Source organism: Scyliorhinus canicula, chromosome 10 (assembly GCF_902713615.1).
Source record: "Scyliorhinus canicula chromosome 10, sScyCan1.1, whole genome shotgun sequence".
Classification (NCBI taxonomy): domain Eukaryota; kingdom Metazoa; phylum Chordata; class Chondrichthyes; order Carcharhiniformes; family Scyliorhinidae; genus Scyliorhinus; species Scyliorhinus canicula.
In genome coordinates this window covers 90,825,955-90,853,610 of record NC_052155.1, presented here as the reverse complement: position 1 = coordinate 90,853,610, position 27,656 = coordinate 90,825,955, and the positions used below count along the sequence as shown (strand labels likewise).

Below are 27,656 nucleotides of genomic sequence, written 5' to 3'. Positions count from 1 at the left end.
ACATGACTTATCTTTTGAAAATCAATTTTGATTCTCTCAAAATGTCCTTCTTCCACCTTTGCTCACAATGAGCAAAACTCCTTGCCAGGAACAAAACCTTGTTGAATGTTTGTATTTAATGTGGGAAAGAGGGTGTGTGTTTCTCTTTCCGTTTCATCTAAAGCCACATTTCTTAAATCACTTAAGAATATAGCCCTGGTTTCAAAATATTCACCAAATATCTAAGTGTGCAGATTGCGAAATTTCTTGATGCCAACATTTTCCTATAATGATAATATATAAAGAGGTAGAAATTCATTGAGGCCAATTTTAGGGCCTGACATGGGTAATGTAAGCCCCAACTGGAGACATGCAGCTGAGATGAAACTGGGCCTTGGGTCTCATTTAGGTAATTTGTGCAAGCTATCAGTGGCCGGGTGCATATCCACTGGAAGCTTGCCCATAAAAGGCAAAGGCCTGAAAGTAATTTCCAGAAGGGAGGTGAAGCGAGAATAGTGGCGTGGTTAATCTTGAGTACTATGGATCCAGGGCAGCACACCTGCTCCTACTATCCCCACAGGAACAATCTTAAAATGAAAATATTTTGGTAGTACCCTCTGTTGAGGCCAAATGTATTGTTGTATAAAAGAGTATGTTAGACTAAATCCCATAAAGGGTTAACTACAATAATCTGTGATGTAATTGAACGATCTGAGAATCTAGGAGAAAACAACATGGAAAGAAGTTAGAGCAAGGGAGTGTTCTCATAACTGTAAATATGTCACAATGATGTTCGAGTGTTTGCAGCTCGCAGTCTTCGGGAGTTATTGAAACTACTCCAGCCCAATAACACATAACACATGCTCGCATGTGGTAAAAAACTGGTCATAGAAAAATCTCTCCCTCTACCAGAGAGTTTCTAGAATCTTGCAGGCTGACAACTCGGTGGCACAGTGGTTAGCACAATTGCTTCACAGCTCCATAGTCCCAGGTTCGATTCCCAGCTTGGGTTACTGTCTGCACGTTCTCCCTGTGTCTGCGTGGGTTTCCTCCGGGTACTCAGGTTTCTTCCCACAGTCCAAAGATGTGCAGGTTAGGTGGATTGGCCATGCTAAATTGCCCTGAGTGTCCAAAAAGGTGGAGTGGGGTGACTGGGTTACGGGGATAGGGTGGAGGTGTGGGCTTGCATAGGGTGCTCTTTCCAAGAGCCGGTGCAGACTCGATGGGCCAAATGGCCGCCTTCTGCACTGTAAATTCTATGACTCTATGAAGCATGGCCAACATGGGTGTATGTATGTGAATCGCTCAATTTCGCACCACATCAGGTCTTGCAGCAAAGCCAGACTGTGAGCAGGTTTGTACATTTTTGTATGCAATGGGTCACTGTGTGGACAATATTCTGATTACCCTGGGGATCGGATGAAGGTACAGGCACTCCAGTAGTTACTTTTCTTCTGTGCTTTAAAGTAGCTGTTAAGGGACAGCACATGAAATGAAATGAAAATGAAATGAAAATCGCTTATTGTCATGAGTAGGCTTCAAATGAAGTTACTGTGAAAAGCCCCAGGTTAGCGCTGCTGCCTACGTCGCTGAGGACCCGGGCTCGAATCCTGGCTCTGGATCATTGTCCGTGTGGAGTTTGCACATTCTCCCCGTGTCTGCGTGGGTTTCACTTCCACAACCCAAAGATGTGCAGGTTAGGTGGATTGGCCACACTAAATTGGCCCTTAATTGTGAGGAAAAAAATTGGTAACTCTAAATTTATTTTCAGAAAAGTAGTTGTTAATTCTCCTCAAACCTTCAGCTCTGTTCCTGCTGGACCAAAGTCATTGATGCCTTGTGATCAGCACTGCGGCTTCACAGCGCCAGGGTCCCAGGTTTGATTCCCTGCTGGGTCACTGTCTGTGCGGAATCTGCACGTTCTCCCCGTGTCTGCGTGGGTTTCTCCCGGGTGCTCCGGTTTCCTCCCACAGTCCAAAGACGTGCAGGTTAGGTGGATTGACCATGATAAATTGCCCTTCGTGACCAAAAAAGGTTCGGAGGAGTTATTGGGTTACGGGGATAGGGTGGAAGTGAGGGCTTAAGTGGGTCGGTACAGACTCGATGGGCCGAATGGCCTCCTGTACTGTATGTTCTATGGACATATAATTCACTCTCCACAAGAGCACCACTGTGGAACACACAAGGCTCAATAAATATATCCAGAGACACGGGGAATGCACTAACACTTTAATGTGCACCAGTTAGCAGAAGGCTGTGAGTATGGTAATCTGAAAGAGGAAATAATTCATAGCACAATAATTTTCAGAGTATCAGATAATTTGCAGTCCCAAGAAGACTTGACACTAACAAGGGTGGTTCAATTAATTAGGCAAGCCGAGATCAGAGGCAGAACGGATCGGTCATCAGAGGAGAGTAAGACAACCCAGTAGCCCAAGTTCCAAAGTAACAGATGCAGTTGAATTTGGTAAACATAAAAAAAACCAGAACATTGAGAGAAGGAGAGACATGTGACATGAAAAGCAGTTAATATTGGTAGCCATGACTGGCTGTTGATGGTGTGGAAGAGAAAGGCAGAGGCATAGGAATTGTCCCACCAAAGACGTTGAATGCCATTGGTGCAAATAGATGGTTTTCAGCCAGTATGTCACAGTTAGCAAAAATGCACAGAACACTGAAAATGAAAAAGTTTTGAAAGGAAACAGAATCCATGAAGTTGAAGTTCACAAGATATTGAGATACCCTCTTGGGAGAGATTAACAAATTCAGCGGGAGGGCAGCACGGTAGCACGGTGGTTAGCATTGCTGCCTACAGCGTTGAGGACCCGGGTTCGAATCCCAGCCCTGGGTCACTGTCCGTGTGGAGTTTGCACATTCTACCCGTGTCTGCATGGGTTTCGCCCCCACAACCCAAAGATGTGCAGGTTAGGTGGATTGGCCATGCTAAATTGCCCCTTAATTGGAAAAAATGATTGGGTACACTAAATTTAAAAAAAACTAATTCAGCGGGAACTATTGAGTGCAGATTTCCTGGTAGATGTTCACAGGGCACACTTTAAATTAGATACTAGAGTAGCAGTCTCAATTATTTTAGACGCTGGACCATTGTTAAGTAAGAGGGTTCTTCATCATCCTACAAAAAACTACATGGACCCAGAGGAACAGAACTGAAGATTTTGGAAGAATTAACAGCTACTTTATGACACAGAAAGAAAGTAATTACTTTAAGGGAGCATTCTCATAACTGTAAATATATTACAATAAAGTAAGACAGTGGAATTCTTCATCGGCGGGATCCTCTGGTTAGCTGGCAGTGCACCTACGCCCACGGGTTTCCTGATGGTGTAAGGTGGCCACAATGGGGAACCCCATTGGCCGGCTGCAGGCGAGGGCACGCTGCACTGGAAAACGCGGCTGGCAGACCGGAGATTCCTGCCCAGAGTGTTTACAACTGACAGTCTTTTGAAGTTATTGAACCTACTCCAACCAAACAATACAATAATATATGTACTTTGCACAAATGATATCTAATGTTTTAATCCATTACACAACTTCAGAGTGTGAATCTAAGAAACTATTAACACATTTATAAATATAACAGCATATGGCCCAAGATTATCCATTTATCGATCTTATTGGATGGTAAACTGTTAGTTGCATGCCCACAATTTTCCAATACTTTTGGCCAACAGTCCGTGAGTCATGTGAACTCTGAAAATTTCCCTCCTTTCAGTCACAAGGAACTGAATAACACAAAATCTGTAGTACAATAAATATGGCAGAACATTTTAAAATATTACTACTGTTATATATTATGTTCATTTTAAAATAAGCATACACTCATTGATGTTAGTTCAATTTACTTTTGTGCAGTGGAAACAGCATTGCATGTGCAAGCCATATATGAAATAGATTGTCCCATATAAACCACCATGAAACATGAGGTAAAATATTATAATTTCTGCTGGTGTATAACAATTAGTACAATACATAAGAGCATAAAACTGCAATTTTATTCAGTGGTGTGCCATCTGAATACATAGATTGATGCCAATTTGCCTGTTCTCCATTGGACTTGCTTACTTACTACAGAGTCCAAAGTCGTTGCCTCCAATGTTTCAACTTCATTGGTTTATTTTGAAAGCAAATAGTAAAGTCGGCAATACTTTTTTAGGGGTACTCTTCTGAAATCTTTGTTTTCCTTCTTAATTTAGTTTGTTTTACAAAAGGCATGGAAAATGGGACTCTTTACCTACGCAATATACGAAAGGCAGATTTTCTTTTAATGTTGGAAATGTTGATCTTTTCTGATACCCAGAAAATAACTCATTTACCCTCTCTTTGCCTCTTCCATCACTTCATAACACATATTTGCAGCCATGGCTCATCAGATGCTGTATATTGTGTGGCAATGCTGGAGTAATCTCTATTCGTAACCTAACATTTCAGTGTTCAGCGTATCAACCCATGTTTGCTTCGCACTGATATGGTTTGAACATAAATATGTGCTGCCTTTTTCCCACTTACTGTATCTTTTGTCAACTTTTTAGAATTGGAACATAACTACAAAAAAATCAATAATTAAAAGTACCTTTTGAACCCAAAACATGTATTAATCTCAAGTTTGTTAGCCAGTTTCCCCCACTAATTTGTAAAAATTGTAACACCAATTACAGATTTGTTTTTTAAATATTAAGGGAGGGATTCTCCGGTATCCGGCGGGCAGGCCGTACCGGCGCCAAAGAGTGGCGTGAACCACTCCGGCGTCGGGCCAACCGGAAGGTGATGAATCCTCCGCACCTTTGGGGGCTAGGCTGGTGCTGGAGTGATTGGCGCCGCGCCAACCTGCGCTGAAGGGCCTCCTTCAGCCGGCGGAGTTGGCGCATGCGCAGGAGCGCCAGCGTGTTCCCAGAACCGCTGGCGTGATTCCTGTGCATGCGAAGGGAGTTTCTTCTCCGCCTCGGCCATGGCGGAGCCTTACACAGGCCGGCGCAGAGGGAAAGAGTGCCCCCACAACACAGACCCGCCCGGAGATCGGTGGGCCCTGATCGCGGGCCAGGCCACCGTGGGGTGTCCCCCCCCCCCCGGGCCAGATCCCTCCGGGCCCTCCCGAGGACTCCGCAGGCCGCTCTCAGAGCCAGGTCCCGCCAGTACAGACCTTGTATAATTCACGCCAGTGGAACTGGCCAAAAATGGACAGCCACTCGGACCATCGGGGACTGGAGAATCGCCGGGGGGGCCACTGCCAATGGCCCCCGACCGGCACGATCCCCGTCCCCGCCAAAAAACCAGCGCCGGAGAATTCGGCTGGCAGCGGCGGGGCAGGATTCACGCCGGCCCCCGACGATTCTCCGACCCGGCGGAGGGTTGGAGAATCCCGCCCTAAGAATTTGGAGTAGCTTTTAAATGGCAGGGAGGGGATTGGGGGCGGGGGCGGTGGAGGAGTATTTTTCAGAATGGGTCAGCACTAGAAATGACCTACTTCCCAATATTACACTGAAGGAATTCAGATCAAAGAGTAGCTCAGTTAAAAAAAAACTTTCAGCTCGATTCAGTGAAGCTAGCTGTCATACACTTGGATTAGAATGTTGTATTATTTAAGCCCTGTTACAGGATTTACGTATGTAACTTTTGCTGATATATCAGTGCAGTTCTGACAGAATGCTATATTGTCAGGATGACTGTCTTTCAGATGAGACATTTCTGACTTTCAGAAAATGTTAAAGATCTCATGGGACTGGATTTAATGCCCGCCCCAACCAGGTATGTTTTCAGCAGGGACCACATAAAATATGGGGTGTACCAAGCCGACACCTAATCTATTCCCCATAGGCGGCACAGTAACACAGTGGTTAGCACTGTTGCTTTACAGCGGCAGCTATGCGGAGTCTGCACGTTCTCCCCGTGTCTGCGTGGGATACCTCCATGTGCTCCGATTTCGTCCCACAAGTCCCGAAAGACATGCTTATTAGGTGAATTGGACATTCTGAATTCTTCCTCTGTGTACCTGAACAGACGCCAGAGTATGGCAACTGGGGGATTTTCACAGTAACTTCATTCAGTGTTAATGTAAGCCTACTTGTGACAATAACAAAGATTATTATTACTATTATTATCATAATACCAGGGAGGGAGATGGGTAAGATGTCTATTAGTTCACCCGCCCTTAGGCCAACTAAGGCCCTTAACTGTCCAAATAAGGGACAATTAAAGGCCTCAATCCACCTCCAATGCCATTGAACACTGGGCAGTCGCAAGCAGCTGATTGGATTTGTTTATTGTCACGTGTACCGAGGTTCAGTGAAAAGTATTTTTCTTCTTGCAGCTCAAACAAATCATTTGGTACATGAAAATAAAATAAAAGAAACCAAAAATACATAATAGGGCAACACAAGGTACACAATGTAAATACATAGACACCGGCATCGGGTGAAGCATATAGGAGGGTAATATTAATTAGGTCAGTCCGTAAGAGGTTCGCTTAGGAGTCAGGTAACAATGGGGAAGTAACTGTTTTTGAATTTGTTCGTGCATGTTCTCAGACTTTTGTATCTCCTGCCCGATGGAAAAAGTTGGGAGAGTGAGTAAGCCGGGTGGGAGGGGTCTTTGATTACGCTGCCCGCTTTCCTGAATGCAGCAGGATGTGTAGAATCAATGGATGGGAGGCAAGTTTGTGTGATGGACTGGGCTGTGTTCACGACTCTCTGAAGTTTCTTGTGGTCTTGAGAGAGAGAAGGCCATTTTCAAAACAGTTTCTGTGGAAAAGATGGGAAGGTTGGGGTCTCATCAATCAGGGTGCATTGGCAGCAACCTGACCTTCCCTACTAGCCCATAACCTGTCCCTCCCTTTCCCCTTCCTTAGGCTACTCGATCCCTCCCTGCCCTAAATAGCCAAGATTTACCAGCCTCTGGTCAACATGATCCTCATCCCGCAGCCTCCTTGCAGTCCCAGCAGCACCCCACTGCTGGGTTCTGGCTCTGCTGGTTTGCTAGAGCTGCCAGCCAATCAGATTTTAAAAGTCAGTCCATTTAGGGGGAGCAGGTGATGGAGCCAGGCAGTTCCCCCTCTCCTACAAAATTCAGCCCATGAGTTTTTGATAAAGATGTCTCAGCCAACATTTCCCCCCCCCCCCCCCCCGCCAAGTAACACCTTCAAAAACAGATCAATGGATTATTAATTCCTGTGCTGTGTGTGGGATCCTGCTGTGTGCTAACTGCTGCCATGACTGACAGTTGGGAGTGACCTAAGGACTGTGAGGCACTTTGGGCAAATGGAAGGGGCTATATAAATGCAAGTATTTATTTAATTATTTAAGGCAAAACCTGTTTCAGGTAGATCAGTGCCATCAGCTGATGTCCAAATCCATTCCTTTTCTTTCTTACTTCTTTAACATATTAAATATGAAAACGAAAACAACAAACCCTAGAAATTAAAATGAATGATAACACTTACAAATATTTAAAATATTCTTATGAAAATAGATTTATTCTTCTAAAAAAGCAAGTGCGTTGAACATTCTAATGCCATTTTTGCACGGTGTAATTTACAAGTGGTAAGTCTTTTGTGCAGATATAAGACGTGTACCATTGCATATATAATGCTAAGATGGCTAAAAAGCCAGGGCAGGCTGTCCAGAAATTCTTTAAAATGAACGATAAATATTAATTTAGCCAACCCTGCACTAGCCAATAAAGGGGTGCTTTATCTAGCATAGCCTGTAAAGCTTTGGCAAAGTTGCGACGAGACCTCAAACTGGTATCAGTGACAAAAAAACTAGAACTGCTGTATATTATATCACTTAGAATCGAATGTATACAACAAATGCAATGTTCCCAGTCAAAATGAACTTCCAGTGACTTAACTATTAACATTGCTGTGAACTTAAGCTCAACTGTGGTTTTGACACTACAGCTGGAGTCATCACAGGGAGACAGGTGCAAACAGCAAAAGCTCTTGTAGTGGAAATGTAAACTTACATGTTTTTATTCTCATGTTCCCTCTGTTGACAGTTCCAGTGGAGCCTGTGGCACAGGAGTTGAGGTAAGGAAGCTATGGGTCATATACTCCATTGCCATTTGACATCATCAGAGTTATTGATTGATTGCTGGGATACATTGTGGGATTTTAATAATTTGATTGGAAAGCTTCCAAAATATGTCTCCTAATAAATTACAGGCAAGAAAGTGAATGTATAGGTAAACAATGAAGCTCAATTACAATTGGCAGTAACACTTCAGCAAGTGATCATTACTATTCCAGGATAAGGAAGGTTTGAGTAATTAGCAGTACTGTTTTGTTTCTGAATACAGAGGTTGATACGAAAGATTGGATAGTAAATGGCAGAAGAGGCTTTGTTTTTTTCAATTTTTTTTTAATTACTTTATCTGAGTTACAAAGCCAGGGCTCAGAGTGTGGACAGAGGCGAACCCCTAATCCAGCTCCTTGCCTGCTCCAAAAAACAATTCAAATTTAATCCAATTCATGGTCCCCATAAAGGAGACATACCAGATCTGAGCCAAAAGGCTCAATCTGCGCTCGATCGTAGCCAAAAGGCCGAGATTTAGATGCTTTGTCACAAAAGCACATTGGCTGGATTTTCAGCCAGTCAGAATGATCCAAGGGCCCTTTAAAAATGATGGGCGGATCTTATTCCAGGAATTCCGACCTGATTCCTGAGTTTTTGATTTTCAGGAGGGCCTTTTATAAGTGCTGGCAGGTTCGGATCATGAGCCCGCTCCCTGCACCACTGATATGGCCATCACCATTGTGGGAATAGGTATGTCCTTGTCCTCTGCAATTTTCATTGACCCAGGCCGGCCTTACAAAGAAACTTGGTGCCCTCCCCCCACCATGCCAAGGTTTGACCCATCCCCCCCCCCCCCCCACTACTATGGCCCTTCATACTGCCCATTCAAAGATATGCCCCCAAACAACCTCTATATCCTCTCATGCCTCATGCCAAGGTGTGCCTCCCACCCGACTCACTGTTCCCTCGAGGCCAGTGTGTGCCACCACCAATTCATTATGGCCCCTCATTGCCCATTGCCAAGGTATTACCCCAAACACCACAATTATCCTTCTTGCCTCCATGCCAAGGTATGCCTCCCACCCACCCCTTATAGCCTGCCATGCCCCCATGCCAATGCACGTCTTCCCACCCATGCCTCAGTACCAATGTATGCCCTCCACTCATTATGGCCCCTCACCCCCATAGTGCCAGGGTATATACCACCCCCCCCCCCCCCCCAAGCAAGCCCTATGGCCCCTCATGCCCACATGCAAAGGTATAGCTCCCACCAATCCCCTATGGTCTCTCATGCTCCATACCAAGGTATTCCACCAAAATTGTCCATGCTCCCCATGCCAAGCTATGTCACTTCCATGCCCAAATGCCTAGATATTGTGTAGAAGTATCAATCAGAGAGCCAGAGCTATCAATCAAGCAATGATTTCCCTGGGGCTCAGCTGTTTCAACCACCTAATAGATTTCTGGGCTCTCAACCAAGCCTCATTGTGTATTCTTGGCTTAGAACTCAAACATCTATCAGAGTACTAAAACACAGAAACTCCAGGGAAAACATTATTGACAGCTCTTGCCCTCTGCTCTTTGTTGACAATTTTTTCCACACAAAAATGAATACGTTTCAAGTTCTTTTCGTTTTTGCTATTGACACTTCAAAGTGTTTGGATGATTTATACCTTCATTGGGTGGTAGTAAAATATTTTTTCCAGAAAGTGAAAAGTTGTCAATAAGTTACTTTGTAAAGCTATTATAACACATCCTACTGTCACTATAGTATTCATTGTTTCTATGCACTGCCCGTGCTTTGAAGTACCATAAGTTTGCATGGGTGGCATTAGTGACCATAGGGGTTTTTAAGGAGACATACTTTAGCATGGTATGCATGAGGGGTGATAGGAGTTGGGAAGGGGACAGATCTTGGCATGGGAGGTATAGGAGTTGTTTGGGGCACACTACTGCACGGGGTCATTTGGGGCCATTTTGGGGGTGTGGGCAGGGCATACCTTGGCATGAGGGCATGAGACGCCACAGGGTTATTATTTGGGGGAATGTAGATTGGCTTGGGGCATGAGCGGCCATATGGGGTGTGGGACATGAGGTGCACGAATGTGGAATGTGGAGCACCTGGAAGAATAAGGGGTGAGGGTTGGAGAGCCTGTGTGTTTTTATTTTAACTGGACACAGTCCGACAGCATGAGCCAGCCTTTAAAACAGCCTGCTTCCAATTCCAGATCACACGCCCCACAATGAAAACCGCATTATTGTAGGAACCTTCACTTGAGGTGGGCAGGCTGAGCCAGGAATCTTCCTCTCTCCCACTACCTGCCCTGAGGATTAAAATCTAACCCTTTGTTGGTATTTCTGTTTGCAAGGCAGTAGATCTGGATTCTAAATAATTGGACAATACACCTGTTCCAATGATGATGGACAAGAAGACTACTGGCAAAGATTTAATACGGGTTGAGTTTTCAGTTTTTAAACTGTGCAATTCTTAAGTGTCCATTTGCGGCTAAAGATAATAAAATGTCCTCTTCATGTATAATACAACTGAAAATACTGTGATGGGAAGATTCATCAGCAACATATAAGTCAGCAAATTTTCATCTTTAGTCCACATATAGTTGGAAATATAACAAAATCCCTGAGCAGGGGGTTGCATTGCTGGTTCAACCGGTAAAGGTTATGCCCAAAAATGATGCTGAAATATCAAGACCAAAGATTGATACCCAAGGTCTATGCTGGGCTAACTGAATGCAAAAGAGACGAGAAAGTTTGACTTTTGACCCTGAGCAAAGGTGAAACATTTAACTCAGGCTTTCACTCACATCTACTGTCCAATGGTTCTGGTTGGAGTGCCTGTTTTCATGTACACGGTGATGCTGAGGGAGAAGATTGGGCTTGGTTTTGACATCCTATGGTCAAAAGTCCCTTGACATTTACTGTCTGGGCTCAAATACCAACTGGAGAAAGACACGAGAGGGAGGTTGACATCTGTGGAACTGTACCTCAGAAAACAATGGAAAGCTAAAGCAGGCAGAGAATATAACAACCTGCTGAACAGATAACCTGAGTTTTATGCCACCATTGAAGTTGAACGTTCCAACCACAAATTTTAAAAGCGTGTGTAATGAATTTCTTTTAAAGAAAATAAGCATTATTTCTGTTAAAATATACTGAGATTTGACAATATAATGAGATTTTTGTGGACAAATAAGAAATATAACAAGTATTGTACCAATATTATTTTCTAAACCATGTCAATTATATCATGAATGACATGACCATATAATTGTTTGCAGTAGTTTTGTTCACATTAATACCTGAATGATGGCACTTGAAAATAAAATTTGAGAAACAAACACTTGGAGACAGAGTTGTAAGCCCCATGCCCGCCGCGGTGTGTTTTCCAGCGACAGGGGCAGCTCGCCATTGGTCATCGGCATTTTGTGTGGTTCACCTATTGTGCTAGCGGGTTCCGCCGGGAAACACGTCGCTGAGGGTTGTCTTCTGGGAAGGCTGTAAAATCCCACCTTCAAGATATGGCTGGGTGAATCTATCCCTAATTTTTAATGATAAACAGTCAATAATTATTTCATTTGTCCAAAAATACAGGTTAGGTAGATTGACCATGATAAAATTGCCCCTTAGTGTCCAAGAATGTACAAGTGGATGGGTTACAGGGATAGAGTGAGGTGTGGGCCTAGTTAGGGTGCTCTTTCAGAGGAGCAGTGCAGGCTCTAGCCGTATAGCACCCTTCTGCACTGTAGGGATTCTGTGGATTTTATGGGCGGGATCTTTCGGCCGCGCGCATCTGGAAAGTCCCACCCGAGGTCAATGAGCCTCTACATGGTCCCCATCCCGTCCGTAGCGATCTTGTGGCAGGCACGGTTGAAAAACCCAGCTGTATATGTTTAAATATAATTAAATAGAGTTTATATTTTCTGACAACTTACAATTCCTTCATGAACGGTGTGGGTGAGTGGTTGACATGGTTGCAACTTCTCAATTGATCACCACAATTACCCGCATTACACACGCATGCACACACACATGCACATGCTCTCACACACACAAATTCCAATAAGAATTACCAGACAGTGGCTAACATGGAGATCATGGATGTGATCAGTTCGCTCACTATGAATTAAACTATACTGGGCAGCCCAACCTATCGCTGAACTTGAAAAAGTTAGATTGGGGGGTGATGAAACATTAGTTCTCAGGACAGGCCATATCCAGTGTGACAGCGGCTTAAATTATTTTTAGGGAACTCAGAGGAACATTGCTGTTCTATCTGGTTGCATAAAACTAACTGAGGACATCTCTTTGTGCTCTGTTTTGGTTGAACTACCAATTGATACCAAGTTGATATTATGTGGTGCATGCTGTACCCAGTTAAGGTGTTAAAATAGCACTGGGTCCTATTTATATCATAGGATCCACTTTGTATCCCTACATTAACTTCAGGCAGCTGCCTAGGATGATAGTTCAGAGAAGCCTGTCAAAATGGTGGTGGTTACACTGATGACAGGTGGTATGGCCAGGTGAGAAGGGGTGTACCGGTTCCCCTTTATTCAACCTCCTTAGTTGGCTGCAACAAAGGTTAAGGGTTCTTTTCCACGAGGATATGCCTTTTCCAAATCAGGATGTATTTCACTATTTAAGCTGTGAGCAATAAGGAGTTAATCAAACAAACTTTCCTTGAGTCAAATAAACAGCAATTTATTAACCACTAATTCTAGAAAAATAATAAAAAGATGACATCAAGCATTTGGCTCTCACATAGTCATTAGGAAATGCATATCCGCGCACATACACAGACACACTGTGAGCGGGTCGTCTGTGGTAGGTACTGCTCCAATATCCAGTAGTTTGCATTTTTAATGTTAGTTACAAGTTACAGTTACAAGTTTTGATGGGTGTCTAGATGATAGGAAATGTCTCTCCCTTCACACTCCCCTGAGGGTGATTTATTGGTTTGTCATCTTCATCGTGGAATGTAGCCTTTTTCGTGTTATACAGATCCTGATGCACCAAGGCATGGTGAACTGAAAAATATTGGCAATGTCAGCGATCCCAGCTTGAAAGCGTCCTGAAGCATAGAAATTGAGAGGGATGTTGATTTTCAGTTACTGGCAGCTTTGTCGTCGCCCTGCTGTGCATTTCCAGGTCCAGTTGTAGGAGGTGACTCAGTTCGGTCATCACGTCCTTGCTGAAAAGTAGATGTTCCTCCTGGGGAGTTAGGGCGCGCAATTCTCCCAAAAGGAGATAAAGTGCCGACGCCGGAGTGAAAACCGGAGTGTTTCACTCCGGCATCGGAGGCCGCTCCTCGCCCCCTATTCTCCCACCCCCCCAGGGGGCTAGGAGCAGCGGCGCATCAATTTCGCGCACCGGGCCTTGGCGCCCACGTCAAAGCGGCGCCGGCTGAATGACGCGGCCGGCGGCGCCTAAATGACTTCACCCGCGCATGCGCAGGTTGGCCGGCACCAACCCGCGCATGCGTGGTTGCCGCCCTCCCCGCGGGTGCCCCGCAAGATTGGAGCATTGATCTTGCTGGGCGGCGGAGGGAAAAGAGTGTGTCTTTTAGACACAGGTGTCGGTGGGCACCAATCGCGGGCCAGACCCCTCCTGAGCACCCCCTTGGTGCTCGATCCTCGCTCTCTCCCCCCCCACCCCACAGGCAAAACACGCAGTGGTCACGCGCTGTTCACGCTGGCAGCGACCAGGTGTGGTTGGCGCCGGCGTGAACCGGTCGGATTAGGCAGGCCGCTCGGCCCATTTGGGCCAGAGAATCGCCGCTCAACCGTTAGAAACGGCGAGCGGCAATTCTCCGAGCGGCCTGTCGTAAAACGCAACACGCCGCTTTTGGGGGGGGGGGAGAATCGCGTGCGGGTGCCAGGGTGGCGTGGCGTGAATCGCCCGGCACTCCCGTGATTCTCCCACCCGGCGTGGGGGTCGGAGAATCGTGCCCAGGATTGTAGTCCCTGAATACTATAGGTAGGTAGATAGGGTCTTCCAAATAGAGCCATCCTCTTCCTTCAATGTACGGCTTCATCTCTCTCTGTATGTGCTCAGTAGATCTAGATATTTCATTCCACCGCTGAAGCCTGTTATTTAATTCTGTTGTTTCATGACTAGACAAACAACTTTTAAACAATACATTTTCCATGTTAATTTTTAAAATATTTATATTTTCTAATTGATTTGATCTAATGTAAAAAAGCTTTAATTTGAAAGGTGAACTTTAAAATACAATGCATTTTTTAAGTTAAAGTTTGAATGTCTTATTTAACTTTGGGGATGAAGTATTCATTTTAAATCATTGTAGCTGTGTGACTGGGATGATGGTACAGTGATACTTGGGTGAAGAGAGATGGGGTGATGGAAATCCAGACAAATAGCTTCTCCCTACCATTGTTTCCCAGATTATTTCCAAGCACAATCCTGCGCCCAAATCATCCTTAGAGTGACAATCACTGTCGGGTTGCCGCTCTGCTCCTTTTTACTTAACTTAGTCTGGAGCTTAACTTCCGGTGACGGGATGTGCTGAGCAATGCACAAAAGGTGGCTCTCCTCCTAAGAACCCCAAATTAGGCTCTTTTACTAATAATAGCCCGATAAAACTGGGAAACAAGTATCCCCTCATCCTACCTAACAACAGCACAAGAGGCGATGCCGAGCCACAGTAGCTTCAGAGGCTGCAAAGAAACGAAAAGCATCAGAACCAGGAGAAACAAGCGGTCCTAGATCTTGTCCTGTGTAATGAGACAGGATTGATTCATGATCTCATAGTTAGGGATCCTCTCGGAAGGAGCGATCACAATATGGTAGAATTTAAAATACAGATGGAGGGTGAGAAGGTAAAATCAAATACTAGTGTTTTGTGTTTAAACAAAGGAAATTACAATGGGATGAGAGAAGAACTAGTTAAGGTAGGCTGGGAGCAAAGACTTTATGATAGAACAGTGGAGAACCTTCCAAGCGATTTTTCACAGTGCTCAGCAAAGGTTTATACCAATTAAAAGGAAGGACGGAAGAAAGAGGGAAAATCGTCCGTGGATGTCTAAGGAAATAAGGGAGAGTATCAAATTGAAGGAAAAAGCATACAAAGTGGCAAAGATTGCTGGGAGACTAGAGGACTGGGAAATCTTTAGGGGGCAACAGAAAGCTAAGAAAAAAGCTATAAAGAAGAGTAAGATAAAGGGCAAAATTCTCCGACCCCCAGCCGAGGTTTGAACCACCTCTGGAACGGCGGGATCAGCGGCGTGAGCGGGCCCTGGGGTCCTGGGGGGGGGGCGGGGGGTGATCGAACCCCGGGGGGTGCCCCCACGGTGGCCTGGCCCGCGATCGGGGCCCCCCGCTCAGACTCCGGACCAGTGCCCTGGGTGCACAATTATTCCTTCCTCGGCTGCCATGGCGGAAGCGGAAGAGAACCCCACATCGCGCATGCGCCGGCAGTGACGTCAGCGGCCAGCTGACGTCACTGCCGGCGCATGCGCGGACCGGCGAAAGCCTTTCGGCCAGCCCCGCTGCCGGGGGCGCCGGTTTTTTGCGCCAGTCTTCTGATGCCAACTGCTCCGGCGCGGGGCTGGCCCCCAAAGGTGGGGAGAATTCCCCACCTTTGGGGAGGCCCGACCCCTGAGTGGTTGGGGCCACTCCCCTACTCCGGGACCCTCCGTCATGCCGGGTAGGGGAGAATGCCGCCCAAAGTATGAGAGTAAACGTGCTCAAAATATAAAAACAGACAGTAAAGGTTTTTACAAATATATAAAATAAAAAAGAGTGGCTAAGGTAAATATTGGTCCTTTAGAGGATGGGAAAAGAAAGTTTTAATAATGGGAGATGAGTAAATGGCTGAGGAACTGAACAGGTTTTTTGGGTCGGTCTTCACAATGGAAGACACAAATAACATGCCAGTTACTGATAGAAATGAGGCTATGACAGGTGAGGACCTTGAGAGGATTGTTATCACTAAGGATGTAGTGATGGGCAAGCTAATGGGGCTAAAGGTAGACAAGTCTCCTGGCCCTGATGGAATACATCCCAGAGTGCTCAAAGAAATGGCTAGGGAAATTGCAGATGCACTAGTGATGATTTATCAAAATTCACTAGACTCTGGGGTGGTCCCGGTGGATTGGAAATTAGCAAACGTGACACCACTGTTTAAAAAAGGAGGTAGGCAGAGAGCAGGAAATTATAGGCCAGTGAGCTTAACTTCGGTAGTAGGGAAGATGCTGGAATCTATCATCAAGGAAGAAATAACGAGGCATCTGGATAGAAATTGTCCCATTGGGCAGACGCAGCATGGGTTCATAAAGGGCAGGTCGTGCCTAACTAAATTAGTGGAATTTTTTGAGGACATTACCAGTGCAGTAGATAACGGGGAGCCAATGGATGTGGTATATCTGGATTTCCAGAAAGCCTTTGACAAGGTGCCACACAAAAGGTTGCTGCATAAGATAAAGATGCATGGCATTAAGGGTAAAGTAGTAGCATGGATAGAGGATTGGTTAATTAATAGAAAGCAAAGAGTGGGGATTAATGGGTATTTCTCTGGTTGGCAATCAGTAGCTAGTGGTGTCCCTCAGGGATCCGTGTTGGGCCCACAATTGTTCACAATTTACATAGATGATTTGGAGTTGAGGACCAAGGGCAATGTGTCCAAGTTTGCAGATGACACTAAGATGAGTGGTAAAGCAAAAAGTGCAGAGGATACTGGAAGTCTGCAGAGGGATTTGGATAGGTTAAGTGAATGGGCTCGGGTCTGGCAGATGGAATACAATGTTGACAAATGTGAGGTTACCATTTTGGTAGGAATAACAGCAAACGGGATTATTATTTAAATGATAAAATATTAAAGCATGCTGCTGTGCAGAGAGACCTGGGTGTGCTAGTGCATGAGTCACAGAACGTTGGTTTACAGGTGCAACAGGTGATTAAGAAGGCAAATGTAATTATGTCCTTCATTGCTAGAGGGATGGAGTTTAAGACTAGGGAGGTTATGCTGCAATTGTATAAGGTGTTAGTGAGGCCACACCTGGAGTATTGTGTTCAGTTTTGGTCTCCTTACTTGAGAAAGGACGTACTGGCACTGGAGGGTGTGCAGAGCAGATTCACTAGGTTAATCCCAGAGCTGAAGGGGTTGGATTACGAGGAGAGGTTGAGTAGACTGGGACTGTATTCGTTGGAATTTAGAAGGATGAGGGGGGATCTTATAGAAACATTTAAAATTATGAAGGGAATAGATAGGATAGATGCGGGCAGGTTGTTTCCACTGGTGGGTGAAAGCAGAACTAGGGGACATAGCCTCAAAATAAGGGGAAGTAGATTTAGGACTGAGTTTAGGAGGAACTTCTTCACCCAAAGAGTTGTGAATCTATGGAATTCCTTGCCCATTGAAGCAGTTGAGGCTCCTTCATTAAATGTTTTTAAGGTAAAGATAGATAGTTTTTTGAAGAATAAAGGGATTAAGGGTTATGGTGTTCGGGCCGGAAAGTGGAGCTGAGTCCACAAAAGATCAGCCATGATCTAATTGAATGGCGGAGCAGGCTCGAGGGGCCAGATGGCCTACTCCTGCTCCTAGTTCTTATGTTCTTATGAGACAGCAGCGCTCGAGCCGGCTAAGTGCTGGTCACGCCAGAAAGAGAGGGGCCGGGAAACTGCACACCAGATAGTGGATGGAGGAAGTTCCCCACCAAGGCCTAAGGAAGCTCAAGGAGGAAATCAAGAACAATATTAAATCGGTAGTCAGGATGGCGGTCACGGAGGCCCTGGCCACCATGCAGATGACTCTGGACATGGTAGAGAGAAAACTGGAGGCCCAGGGGAACACCATCAAGGAATTGGAAAACGCCACAATGAATCAGAGCGACTGAATTGGCAACCTAGAGATGGAAATTGCGAGGATTGTGGCAATGCAGGGAAATCTAAAGGGGAAATTAGAGGATCAGGAGACCCGATCACAGAACCAGAACCTAAGGATAGTGGACCTGCCAAAGGCAACCAAAGGCAGGAACCGCACGGTCTATGTGGCCCAGATTTTGGGAAACCTGGTGGAAAGGGACAGCTTCACCAACCCGCCAGTAATAGACAGGGCCCATTGGTCGCTCTGGCCAAAACCCAAGGCTGGAGAGCAGCCGAGGATGATAATTGCTAAAGTGCACCGGTACCAGGACCAGGAAAGAATCTGGCGCTGGGCCAGGCAAACAAAGACATGCAACTGGGAAGGACACCAGATCAGGATATATCAAGACATTGGTGCTGACCTGGCTAAGAGCCGGACGGAATTCAACAGAACGAGGGCGACTCTGTGCAAGAGCAAAGTGAAGTTTGGGATGCTGTACTCGGCCAACCTTTGGGTCACATTCCAGTGCAGGGAGCACTTTTTCACGACCCCTGCAGTTATGAATACATTTGTTGAAGAAAATAGGCTGGGAAAACAGCAACAAAGACAGTGGTGAAAGGATCACCTAAAGAGACTGAAATGATCTGAGAGAAGCTTTGCGTGGGACGCTACTGCTTTGCTCTGAATCTGGGAGCCACATAGGAAGGAAGGGGTGAGGGCAGCGGAGCACAGGAGAGGGTGAGGAGCAGAAACCATATAGCGGGCAAAGGGTAGGCCCCAGGAGGGGAGCCACTACACTTGTAGGAAAGCTAGCACCAGGACCTATGTGTGAGGTTGGGGGTGTCCCTGGCGATGGGCGGGGGGGGTTACTCCACCAGGGGGATAGCTAGGGGGATAAGCGGTGGGGGGGGGGGGGGGGTGAGTAGGAAGAGGGTACGACAATAGGATCAGGAGGAAGAAGACGGGTCGAATCAGAAGCATAAGGGGAACAAAGGGACAAGGGGGGATAGACTCTTGGATGGCGACAGCAGGCCACAAGTGGAGATATGGAACAAATTGGCAATGTGAACAGCCACTTTGGAGGGTCCCCAAACAAAGGGAAACCCCAGAGCGCAGGGGCGCATCCATAAGGTAAGTATGGTTAATCACACAGGCCGTGTGTGTGTGTGTGTGTGGGGGGGGGGGGGGGGGTCCAAAAATCCCGCTCAGAATAGTCACCTGGAGCATCAGGGAACTTAACAGCCCAGTGAAAAGATCCAGAGTCTTCCCCTACCTGAAAAGTATGAAAGCTAACATAGTTTTCCTCCAAGAGACGCACCTGAGAGAGGAGGACCAACTGCAGATAAGAAATAGCTGGGTGGGACAGACATATCATTGTTGCTATGAGACCAGAGCTAGGGGGCGAGCCATATTGTGAAATAAGAGGACATCATTTACCGCAACGAGGATGGTTACGGACCTGGGGCGCAGTATGTCATGGTCAGCGGTGTCCTGCAAGGGTCACCAGCGGTCCTGGTTAATGTTTATGCTCCAAACTGGGACAACATGGAGTTTCTAAAGAAGACCATGGCAGGAATCCGCAACATAAATACCCACCGACTAATCATGGGCAGGAACTTTAACAGTGCACAGGACCCAAGGATCAAACCCCAGATCAGGGAAAATGTCAAATATGGCAAAAGAACTGAACACATTTATGGAGCAGTTGGGGGCAGTGGACCCATGGAGGTTCACATACCCAGGGGAGAAGAAGTTCCCCTTCTTCTCCCAAGCACACTGGGTGTACAGTGCATCAACTTCTTTGTAGTGGGGAAATTGGTACCTCCAGGGGTAGTAAGAGCGGAATACTCTGCAATCGTAATCTCCGACCACATTCCACATTGCATGAATGTGAGGTTGGAGACGGGCCATGCTCAATGCCCCCCATGGAGGTTGGACATGGCTCACAATGCTAATAAGGCATTTTGCAAGAAAATATCATAGCCATAGACGGTACATCACCAACAACCAGAATTGGGATGTCTCACTCTCCATTTAACCATTCCTGTCTCACCAGCTGGACAGACCCAGCAGAGGTTGCGGCAGAATGGTATACGGGAGGGAGGGAATTCCGCTGGGAATCCTTAACATCGATTCTGGACCCCATAGAGTCTCATAGCTTCAGGTTAAACATGGGCAAGGAAACCTCCCTGATTACCATGTACCGGCCACCAATAGCTGATGAATCAGTGCTCCTCAATGTTGAACACCACTTGGAGGAAGCACTGAGGAAGCAATATATGTTCTATTTGGGGGACTTCAATGTCCATCACCAAGAATGGCCCGGTAGAACCACCACAGACTGAGCTGTCCGGGTTCTAAATGACATAGCTGTTAGACTGGGACTGCAACAGGTGGTGAGGAAACCAGCAAGACAGAAAAAACATACTTGACGTCATCCTCACCAATCTGTTGCAGATGCATCTGTCCATGACAGTATCGGTAGAAGTGACCACCAGTCCTTGTGGAGATAGTCTCATCTTCACATTGAGGATACCCTCCATCATGTTGTGTGGCACTACCAGCGTTCTAAATGGGATAGACGTCTAACAGATCTAGCAACTCAAGACTGTGCATCCAGCTGTGGGCCATCAGCAGCAGCAGAATTGTATTCAACCACAATTTGCAACCACATGGTTAGGCATATCCCCCACTCTACCATTACCACTAAGCCAGGGGATCAACCCTGATTCAATGAAGAGTGCACGAGAGCATGCCAGGAGCAACATCAGGCATACCGAAAAATGAGGTGTCAACCTCGTGAAGCTACAACACAGGACACTGTGCCAAATAGCATAAGCAGCAAGTAATAGACAGAGCTAAGTGCTTTGACAACAAACGCATTAGATCAGAGCTCTGTAGTCCTGCTACACCCAGCCATGAAAGGTGGTAGACAATTAAACAACTCACTGGAGGAGGAGGCTACACAAATATCCCCATCCTCAATGAAGGAGGAGCACAGCACATATGTGCAAAAGACAAGGCTGAAGCATTCGCAACAATCTTCAGTCAGAAGTGCTGAGTGGATGATGTATCTCGCTCGCTTCCGAAGGTCCCCAGCATCACTGATGTCAGTCTTCAGCCAATACGATTCACTCCATGTGATATCAAGAAATGGCTGAACACCCTGGATACTGCAAAAATATGGGCCCTGGCAATATCCCGGCAATAATACTGAAAACATTTGCTCCAGAACTTGCTGCACCCTTAGCCAAACTGTTCCAGGCAGCTACAACACTGGCATCTACCCAGCATTGTGCAAAATTGTCCAGGTGTGTCTTGTAGATAAGAAACATGACAAATCCAACGCAATCAATTCCCGCCCTATCTGCCTATTCTCCATCATCATCAAAGTGATGGAAGGAGTCATCAACAGTGCTATCAGGCGGCACTTACTCAGCAATAAGCTGCTCACAGATGCTCTATTTGGGTTCCGCCAGGGTCACTCTGCTCCTGACCTCATTACAGCCTTGGTACAAACATGGGCAAAAGAAATGACTGCCAAAGGTGAGGTGAGAATGACTGCCCTTGATATCAAGTCAGCATTTGACTGAGTATGACATCAATGAGCCCGAGCTAAACTGGAGTCAATTGGAATCAGGGGGGAAACTGTCTGCTGGTTGGAATCATACCTGGCATAAAGGAAGACGGCTGTAGTGGTTGGCGGTCAATCACCTCAACTCCACGACATCACTGCAGGAGGTCCTCAGGGTAGTGTGCGAGGCCCAACCATCTTCAGCTGCTTCTTGAATGATCTCCCTTCCATCATAAGGTCAGAGGTGGGAATGTTTGCGGATGACTGCACAATGTTCAGCATCATTCGCGACTTCCCAGATAATGAAGCAGTCCATGTCCAAATACAGCAAGACCTGGACAATATCCAGGCTTGGGTTGACAAGTAGCAAGTTACATTCACGCCACACAAGTGCCAGGCAATGACCATCTCCTACAAGAGAGGATCTAACCATCGTCCCTTGATATTCAATGGCATTACCATTGCTGAATCCCCCACAATCAACATCCTGGGGGTTACCATTGATCAGAAACTGAACTGGACTATCCACATTCATACTGTGGCTACCAGGGCAAGTCAAAGGCTAGGAACCCAAGGTGAGTAACTCATCTCCTGCCCCCCCCCCCCCCCAAAACCTGACCACCATTTACAAAGCACAAGTCAGGACTGTAATGGAATACTCTCCATTTGCCTGGATAAGTGCAGCTCCAACAACACTCAAGATATTCGACACCATGCAGGACAAAGCAGCCGTTTGATTGCTCCCCTTTCCACAAACATTCAAACCCTCCACCACCGATGAACAGTGGCAGCCGTGTGTACCATCTACAAGATGCACTGCAGTAACTCTCCAAGATTCCTCAGACAACACCTCCCAAACCCACGACCACTACCATCCCGAAGGACAAGAGCAGCAGATACCTGGGAACTCCACAACCTGGAGGCTCACCTCCAAGACACTCATCACCCTGGTTTAGAAAAATATCATCTTTTCTTCACTGGGGCTGGGGCAACATCCTGCAACTCCCTCCCTAACAGCACAGTGGGTGTACCTACACCTCAAGGGACTGTAGCGGTTCACCACCGCCTTCTGAAGGGCAACTAGGAATGAGCAAAAATTGCTCGTCTAACAGCGACTCCCACACCCCATAAACAACTAAAAAAAGTTCTGGAAGGTGCTGAAGGCCCTGATTAGGGGTGAGATATTCGCTGATAAATCACACAGAGACAAGCAGCAGAGCGAGGCTAGGCAACAACTGGTCGACTCCATACTGGGGGTGGACCGGCCATACTCTAAGGCCCTGACTGTACAACTTCTGGCGGAGAGGAAATAGCCACAAATGGACTTTGACTTGCTCTCCACTAGAAAGGCAGTGCACCAGCTCTGCCAGACACAAGGGACCTTCTAAGAATACGGAGACAAAGCCAGCCGCCTGCTGGCTCACTAGCTGAGAAAGCAGGCCACCATGAGGGAAATAGCTCAGACCAGGGGCAACAATGGCAGACTAGTATCCTACCATAAAAAGGTCAATGAGGCATTCAAGGCCTTCTACCGGGAACTGTACACCTCAGAGCCCCCCGATGGGGACTCGAGGATGAAGCAGTTCCTTGATAGACTGGACATGCCAGTCATGGGAGACGATAGAAAGCGGGGGCTGGAAGCAGCACTAGAACTGGGAGAAGTCATGGAGAGCATCAACTCCATGCAGATGGGGAAGGCCCTGGGACTGGATGGATTCCCGGCAGACTTCTACAAAACATTCGCACCAGCACTGGGTCCACACTTGCAGGAGATGTTCACAGACTCGCTAACAAGGGGCACACTGCCACCAACACCAGCACAAGCCCCAATCTCGTTGATACACAAGAAAGACAAAGACCCGACTGAATGTGAGTCCTCCAGCCACATTTCGCTCCTCAATGCAGACGCAAACATACTGGCCAAGATCGTAGCCAAACGATTAGAAAACTGCATGCCAGAGGTGGTCGCAGAGGATCAGACAGGCTTTGTTAAGGGTAGACAGCTAACATCAAGCACCTGCTGAGTGTAATAATAACCCCCCGGAGAGATAATACCAGAGGTGATCATCATCCTGGCACAGAAAAGGCGTTCGACAGGGTTGAATGGAAGTATCTCCTGGAGGTATTGGAGTGGTTTGGGCTCGGAGCAGGGTTCACCACCTTGGTGCAACTCCTGTACAGCGCTCCCGTGGCAGGGATGCCCACTGTTCCTGCTCTTTTTCCCCCTGGTGATCGAACCATTGCCGATCACCCTCAGAGAGGCGAAGAATTGGAAGGGGACCTAGAGAGGGGGCAGGAAGCACAGATTCTGCTCCTCTACGTCTTGGGCCCCCAAAGCAGCATGAAGGGGATCATGACGCTCCTGAAAGAGTCTGGAACCTTCTTGGGCTACAGACTCAACTTGAGCAAAAGTGAAATTTTCCCAGTGAACCTGCAAGGGAGGGGGGCAGAGCTGGAGGAACAACAAATTAAACAAGCCCAAAATAAATTCCGTACCTGGGGATCCAAATTGGCCAGGACTAGGTATAGATCCACAAATGGAACCTGGCTAGTCTGGCGGGGGGGTGGCAGGGGCGGGGTGGGGGGGGGGGGGGGGGGGGGTGAGGGTAAAGAAGGACCTGGAGAGGTCCTAGTGGGGAGGGTACAGACGATCAAGATGAACATACTGCCGCGATTCCTCTTACTATTCAGATCCCCAAAGTCTTTTTTACCACAATAGACAAAATGATGGTGGCATTTGTGTGGATGGGGGGGAAGAACCTAAAAATCCCCAAAAGGTTCGACAGAGAAAGAGAAGCATTGGATGCCTGGCCCTCCCAAACTAGCAATACCACCACTGGACAGCCACAGCGGATAGAGGGAAAGGATGGATAAGAGAGGCAGAAGGAGAATAGGTAAGGATAGAGGAGAGTTCCTACAGAGGAACGTTCCTCTAGGCACTTGCTATAGCAACACTCCCATCCCCGCAAGCTAATCACTCTAAAAGCCCAGTGCTAATAGCCACGCTCTGGTCATGAAACCAGCAAAGTCAGCATTTCAGCCTGACCGAAATGCCCACCATGACACCCATGTGCAACAACCACAGGTTCATGCCAGCAACACTGGGTGTCACCTTTAAGAGGTGCAGACAGGGTGGAGGGGGGGGGGGGGGGGGGGGGGGGGGGGGGGGCGTCATTGACATTTGGGACTTCTACACAGATGACAGACTAGTGACATTAGAAGAACTGACGGAAAGGTTGCAACTGCTCAATGGAAACGAACTACAGCATTTACAAAACAAAAAACTTCTTCCGCAAGGAGATGACAACATATCCACGGATGCAGAGATATTCAGTGATAGAGGAACTGTTGGACTTGGGTGACTTAGGTGGGGGGAACTGCAGGGACTTGTATGAACAACTGTTAGAAGAGGCACGTTCCCCACTGGATGAAACATGGGATAAATGGGAGGAAGAACTAGGGTTAGAAATAGAATGGGGACTCTGGAGCGTAGCACTGAATAGGGCAAACTACACCTCCTCATGTGCAAGGCTAAGCCTCATGCAGCTGAAAGTGATACACGGAGCACATATAACTAAAACCCAAATGAGCAGGTTCTTCCCAGAGGTGGAGGACAAATGTGAACGGTGCCACGGAGACCTGGCCACATGTGACAACCACATGTTCTGGACATGCCCCAGACTTGCCAGGTTCTGGACAGCCATCTCTGAGGCAATGTCAAAGATTGTGGGGGTGAGGGTAGAGCCGTGCCCAAGAGTGGCAGACTTCGGGGTATCAGACCAGCCAGATCTCTTCAAGGGGAGGGGGGGCTGACGCCCTTGCATTTGCCTCCCTAATCGCCTGCAAATAATTCTGCTCAGCTGGCGATCAACAGCACCACCCAAAGCTGCAGACTGGCTGTCCAACCTGTCAGAATTTCTCCAATTGGAGAAAATCAAATTCACCATCCGGGGGTCAGAAGAGGGCTTCCACAAGATTTGGAAGCCATTCACCAACCTATTCCAGGACCTGTTTGTAACCAAGAGCCGATAGAGCAGTGGGGAGAGGGCTGGAGGGGGGGGGGGGGGGGGTTCTGCGGGCAGAGAGAAACAGATGAGCCATGGCTAGGAAAAGGAAGAGAAGGGGGAGCAGAGAAGGGGGGTAAAAACCCGCAAGAAGACCACAAAATGCAAGGGGCTCATAGGCAAGGGAATAAACCCAAGGGCAAAAAGAAGACTCGAGGGCATAAATGATAAAGCACAAGCCAGGGCCAACAACAGGTAATGCAGCAGAGTCCACAGCCACCAAAGAGAAACGAAGCAGCCAGCTGTAAATATATACAGCGGAACGAGTCTGTTCGCACTCTATTATTATTGTTAAATTTCTTTGTTTTCTTGTAACACTTGTATTGTATAAACTAGAACCGCACCCGGATTACTTTCAGTGAAATACTACTCGCTGGTAAGACACTTGTAACTTAATGTTCAAGCTAGAAATATATAATATAAAATAAATTATCAAATATATAATGTGAAAATCCAATCATAACATTTTTGAAAAAGCTTAATCTGGAGCTTTTCATTTCTGGTCTGATCCAGGCTGGCTGGGAAATGTCCATCGCAGCTGCACCTGGAGCCTTTAGTTCAGTGCAGGATCTAAGACTCACAGCACAGAATGAGGTGATTTGGCCTAAATCTGCAGCAGCTCTCTGAAGGAGCAATTTACCTCGTGCCTTTCCTCCATCTTCTCCTTATAACCCTGTGCATTCCTCCTCTAGAATGCCTCGATTGAACCTGCCTCTATTACTCTCTCAGACAGTGCATTCCAGATCTTAACCACGCGTTGCACGAAAAGGCTCCTTCTCCATGTTTCATCACACGCCTCCTTTGCTTCTATTGTGAATTACCTTAACCCTTTGGTTTTGATTCTTACACAGTTTTTCCAGATCTATTCTGTCCAGACCCCCAATGTTTTTGAATATAATATCCTGTCTCAGCCTTCTCTCCTCCAATGAAAACAACCCCAACTTCTCCAATCTACCATTACAGCTAAGTTCCTCAGCCCTGGAACTATGGTTATGAATCTTTTCTGCACTCCCTCCAGTGCTTTCGTATCTTTCCTAAAGTGTGGTGCCTAGACACGATGCAATACTCCAGTTTAGGCCAAACCAATTAAAAGTTTTACATCACTTCCTTACTCTCGTACACTATGGCCCTATCAATAAAACTGAGGGCGCTGTAAGCTTTATTAACTGCCTGAGCAGCAGCTTGTGTCACTGTGCTGCATCCGTGAGATTGAGAGCTTCACGGAGAGCACATTTATAGTTGTGGTTACCCTGCAGTTTAAGAGTATGCAAGGAGAGAGAAAATGGCTGACCACCAACATACAAATATACAATCCAGTGAAGCGATGTCAGAGGTGGATCGGAGGGGTAGCCACTAGGTTCGGTGGTGGGGGGGCAGCTATGGGTAGTTGGTGTGTGGGGGTGTCAGGGAAAGAGGGTTGGCATTGTCAGGGGTGCAGTTCAGGGAGATAGATGACGGTTGGGGGGTAGTCAGCTGGTCGGGCCGGGAGTTTTCAGAGGGGGCGTTTGTCGGATGGTCGGAAGTGTCATGTTAGATACACTGGTATAACACTGGCTGCAACTGGATGCAGCTTAGATCAAAAAGATACTCCAGACCTTGAACGTAGTTCAATCAGGTTTATTGAACTAATAGCACAGTTAGCACAGTTCTCTGCGAGTTCGACTCTTTGCTAATTTAAGTGTGGTTACTCTGTCTGACTGAACCAGACAAGCTCTTAGCCACGTGGTGGAGGTGTGAGATTGTAACAACACCCTTGACTGACTCTGTAGATGATCATCGGTGGAAACAGGCAGAGTGTGAGGGCCTCGTGTCTTTTATAGTCAGATCCCACCCCTGAGTGTCCTGCCTGCTTATTGGTCATGTCCTGTTCGCTGTGTCCATTAGCTGCTTGTCTGTGCCTGCCTGTATATCATTATGTGTGTGTCTGCATATCATGACAGGGAGGCTAATCCGGGGATGGGGACAGGAGTTTGGTGGGGTGCGACAATATTGTTAGTCTCTCTTTTCTTCTCACTACGTCACCATTTCTATTTATACTGGTACTTATTCTGATTTGTGTTTGAATTGTCAATCTTCCTGACTCGTTTGCCTGACCTGGTGAACCTTCTGTCAATGCCTTTTGCAGAAAGCTATGCCACTAAAATAAATTGTTCCTGTTGTATTTTCAAACT

At 46.8% G+C, this 27,656-nt stretch overlaps 1 protein-coding gene across 1 annotated transcript in view; it reads left to right on the top strand.

Annotated features, from left to right (window-relative positions):
* st18 (ST18 C2H2C-type zinc finger transcription factor) overlaps positions 1-27,656 on the top strand; it is a 458,310-nt gene that overhangs the window by 253,940 nt on the left and 176,714 nt on the right. Inside the window, exon 5 of the mRNA XM_038809340.1 lies at positions 7,990-8,020. Coding sequence (XP_038665268.1) covers positions 7,990-8,020 — 31 coding nt within the window. The remainder of the gene's footprint in view (positions 1-7,989; positions 8,021-27,656) is intronic.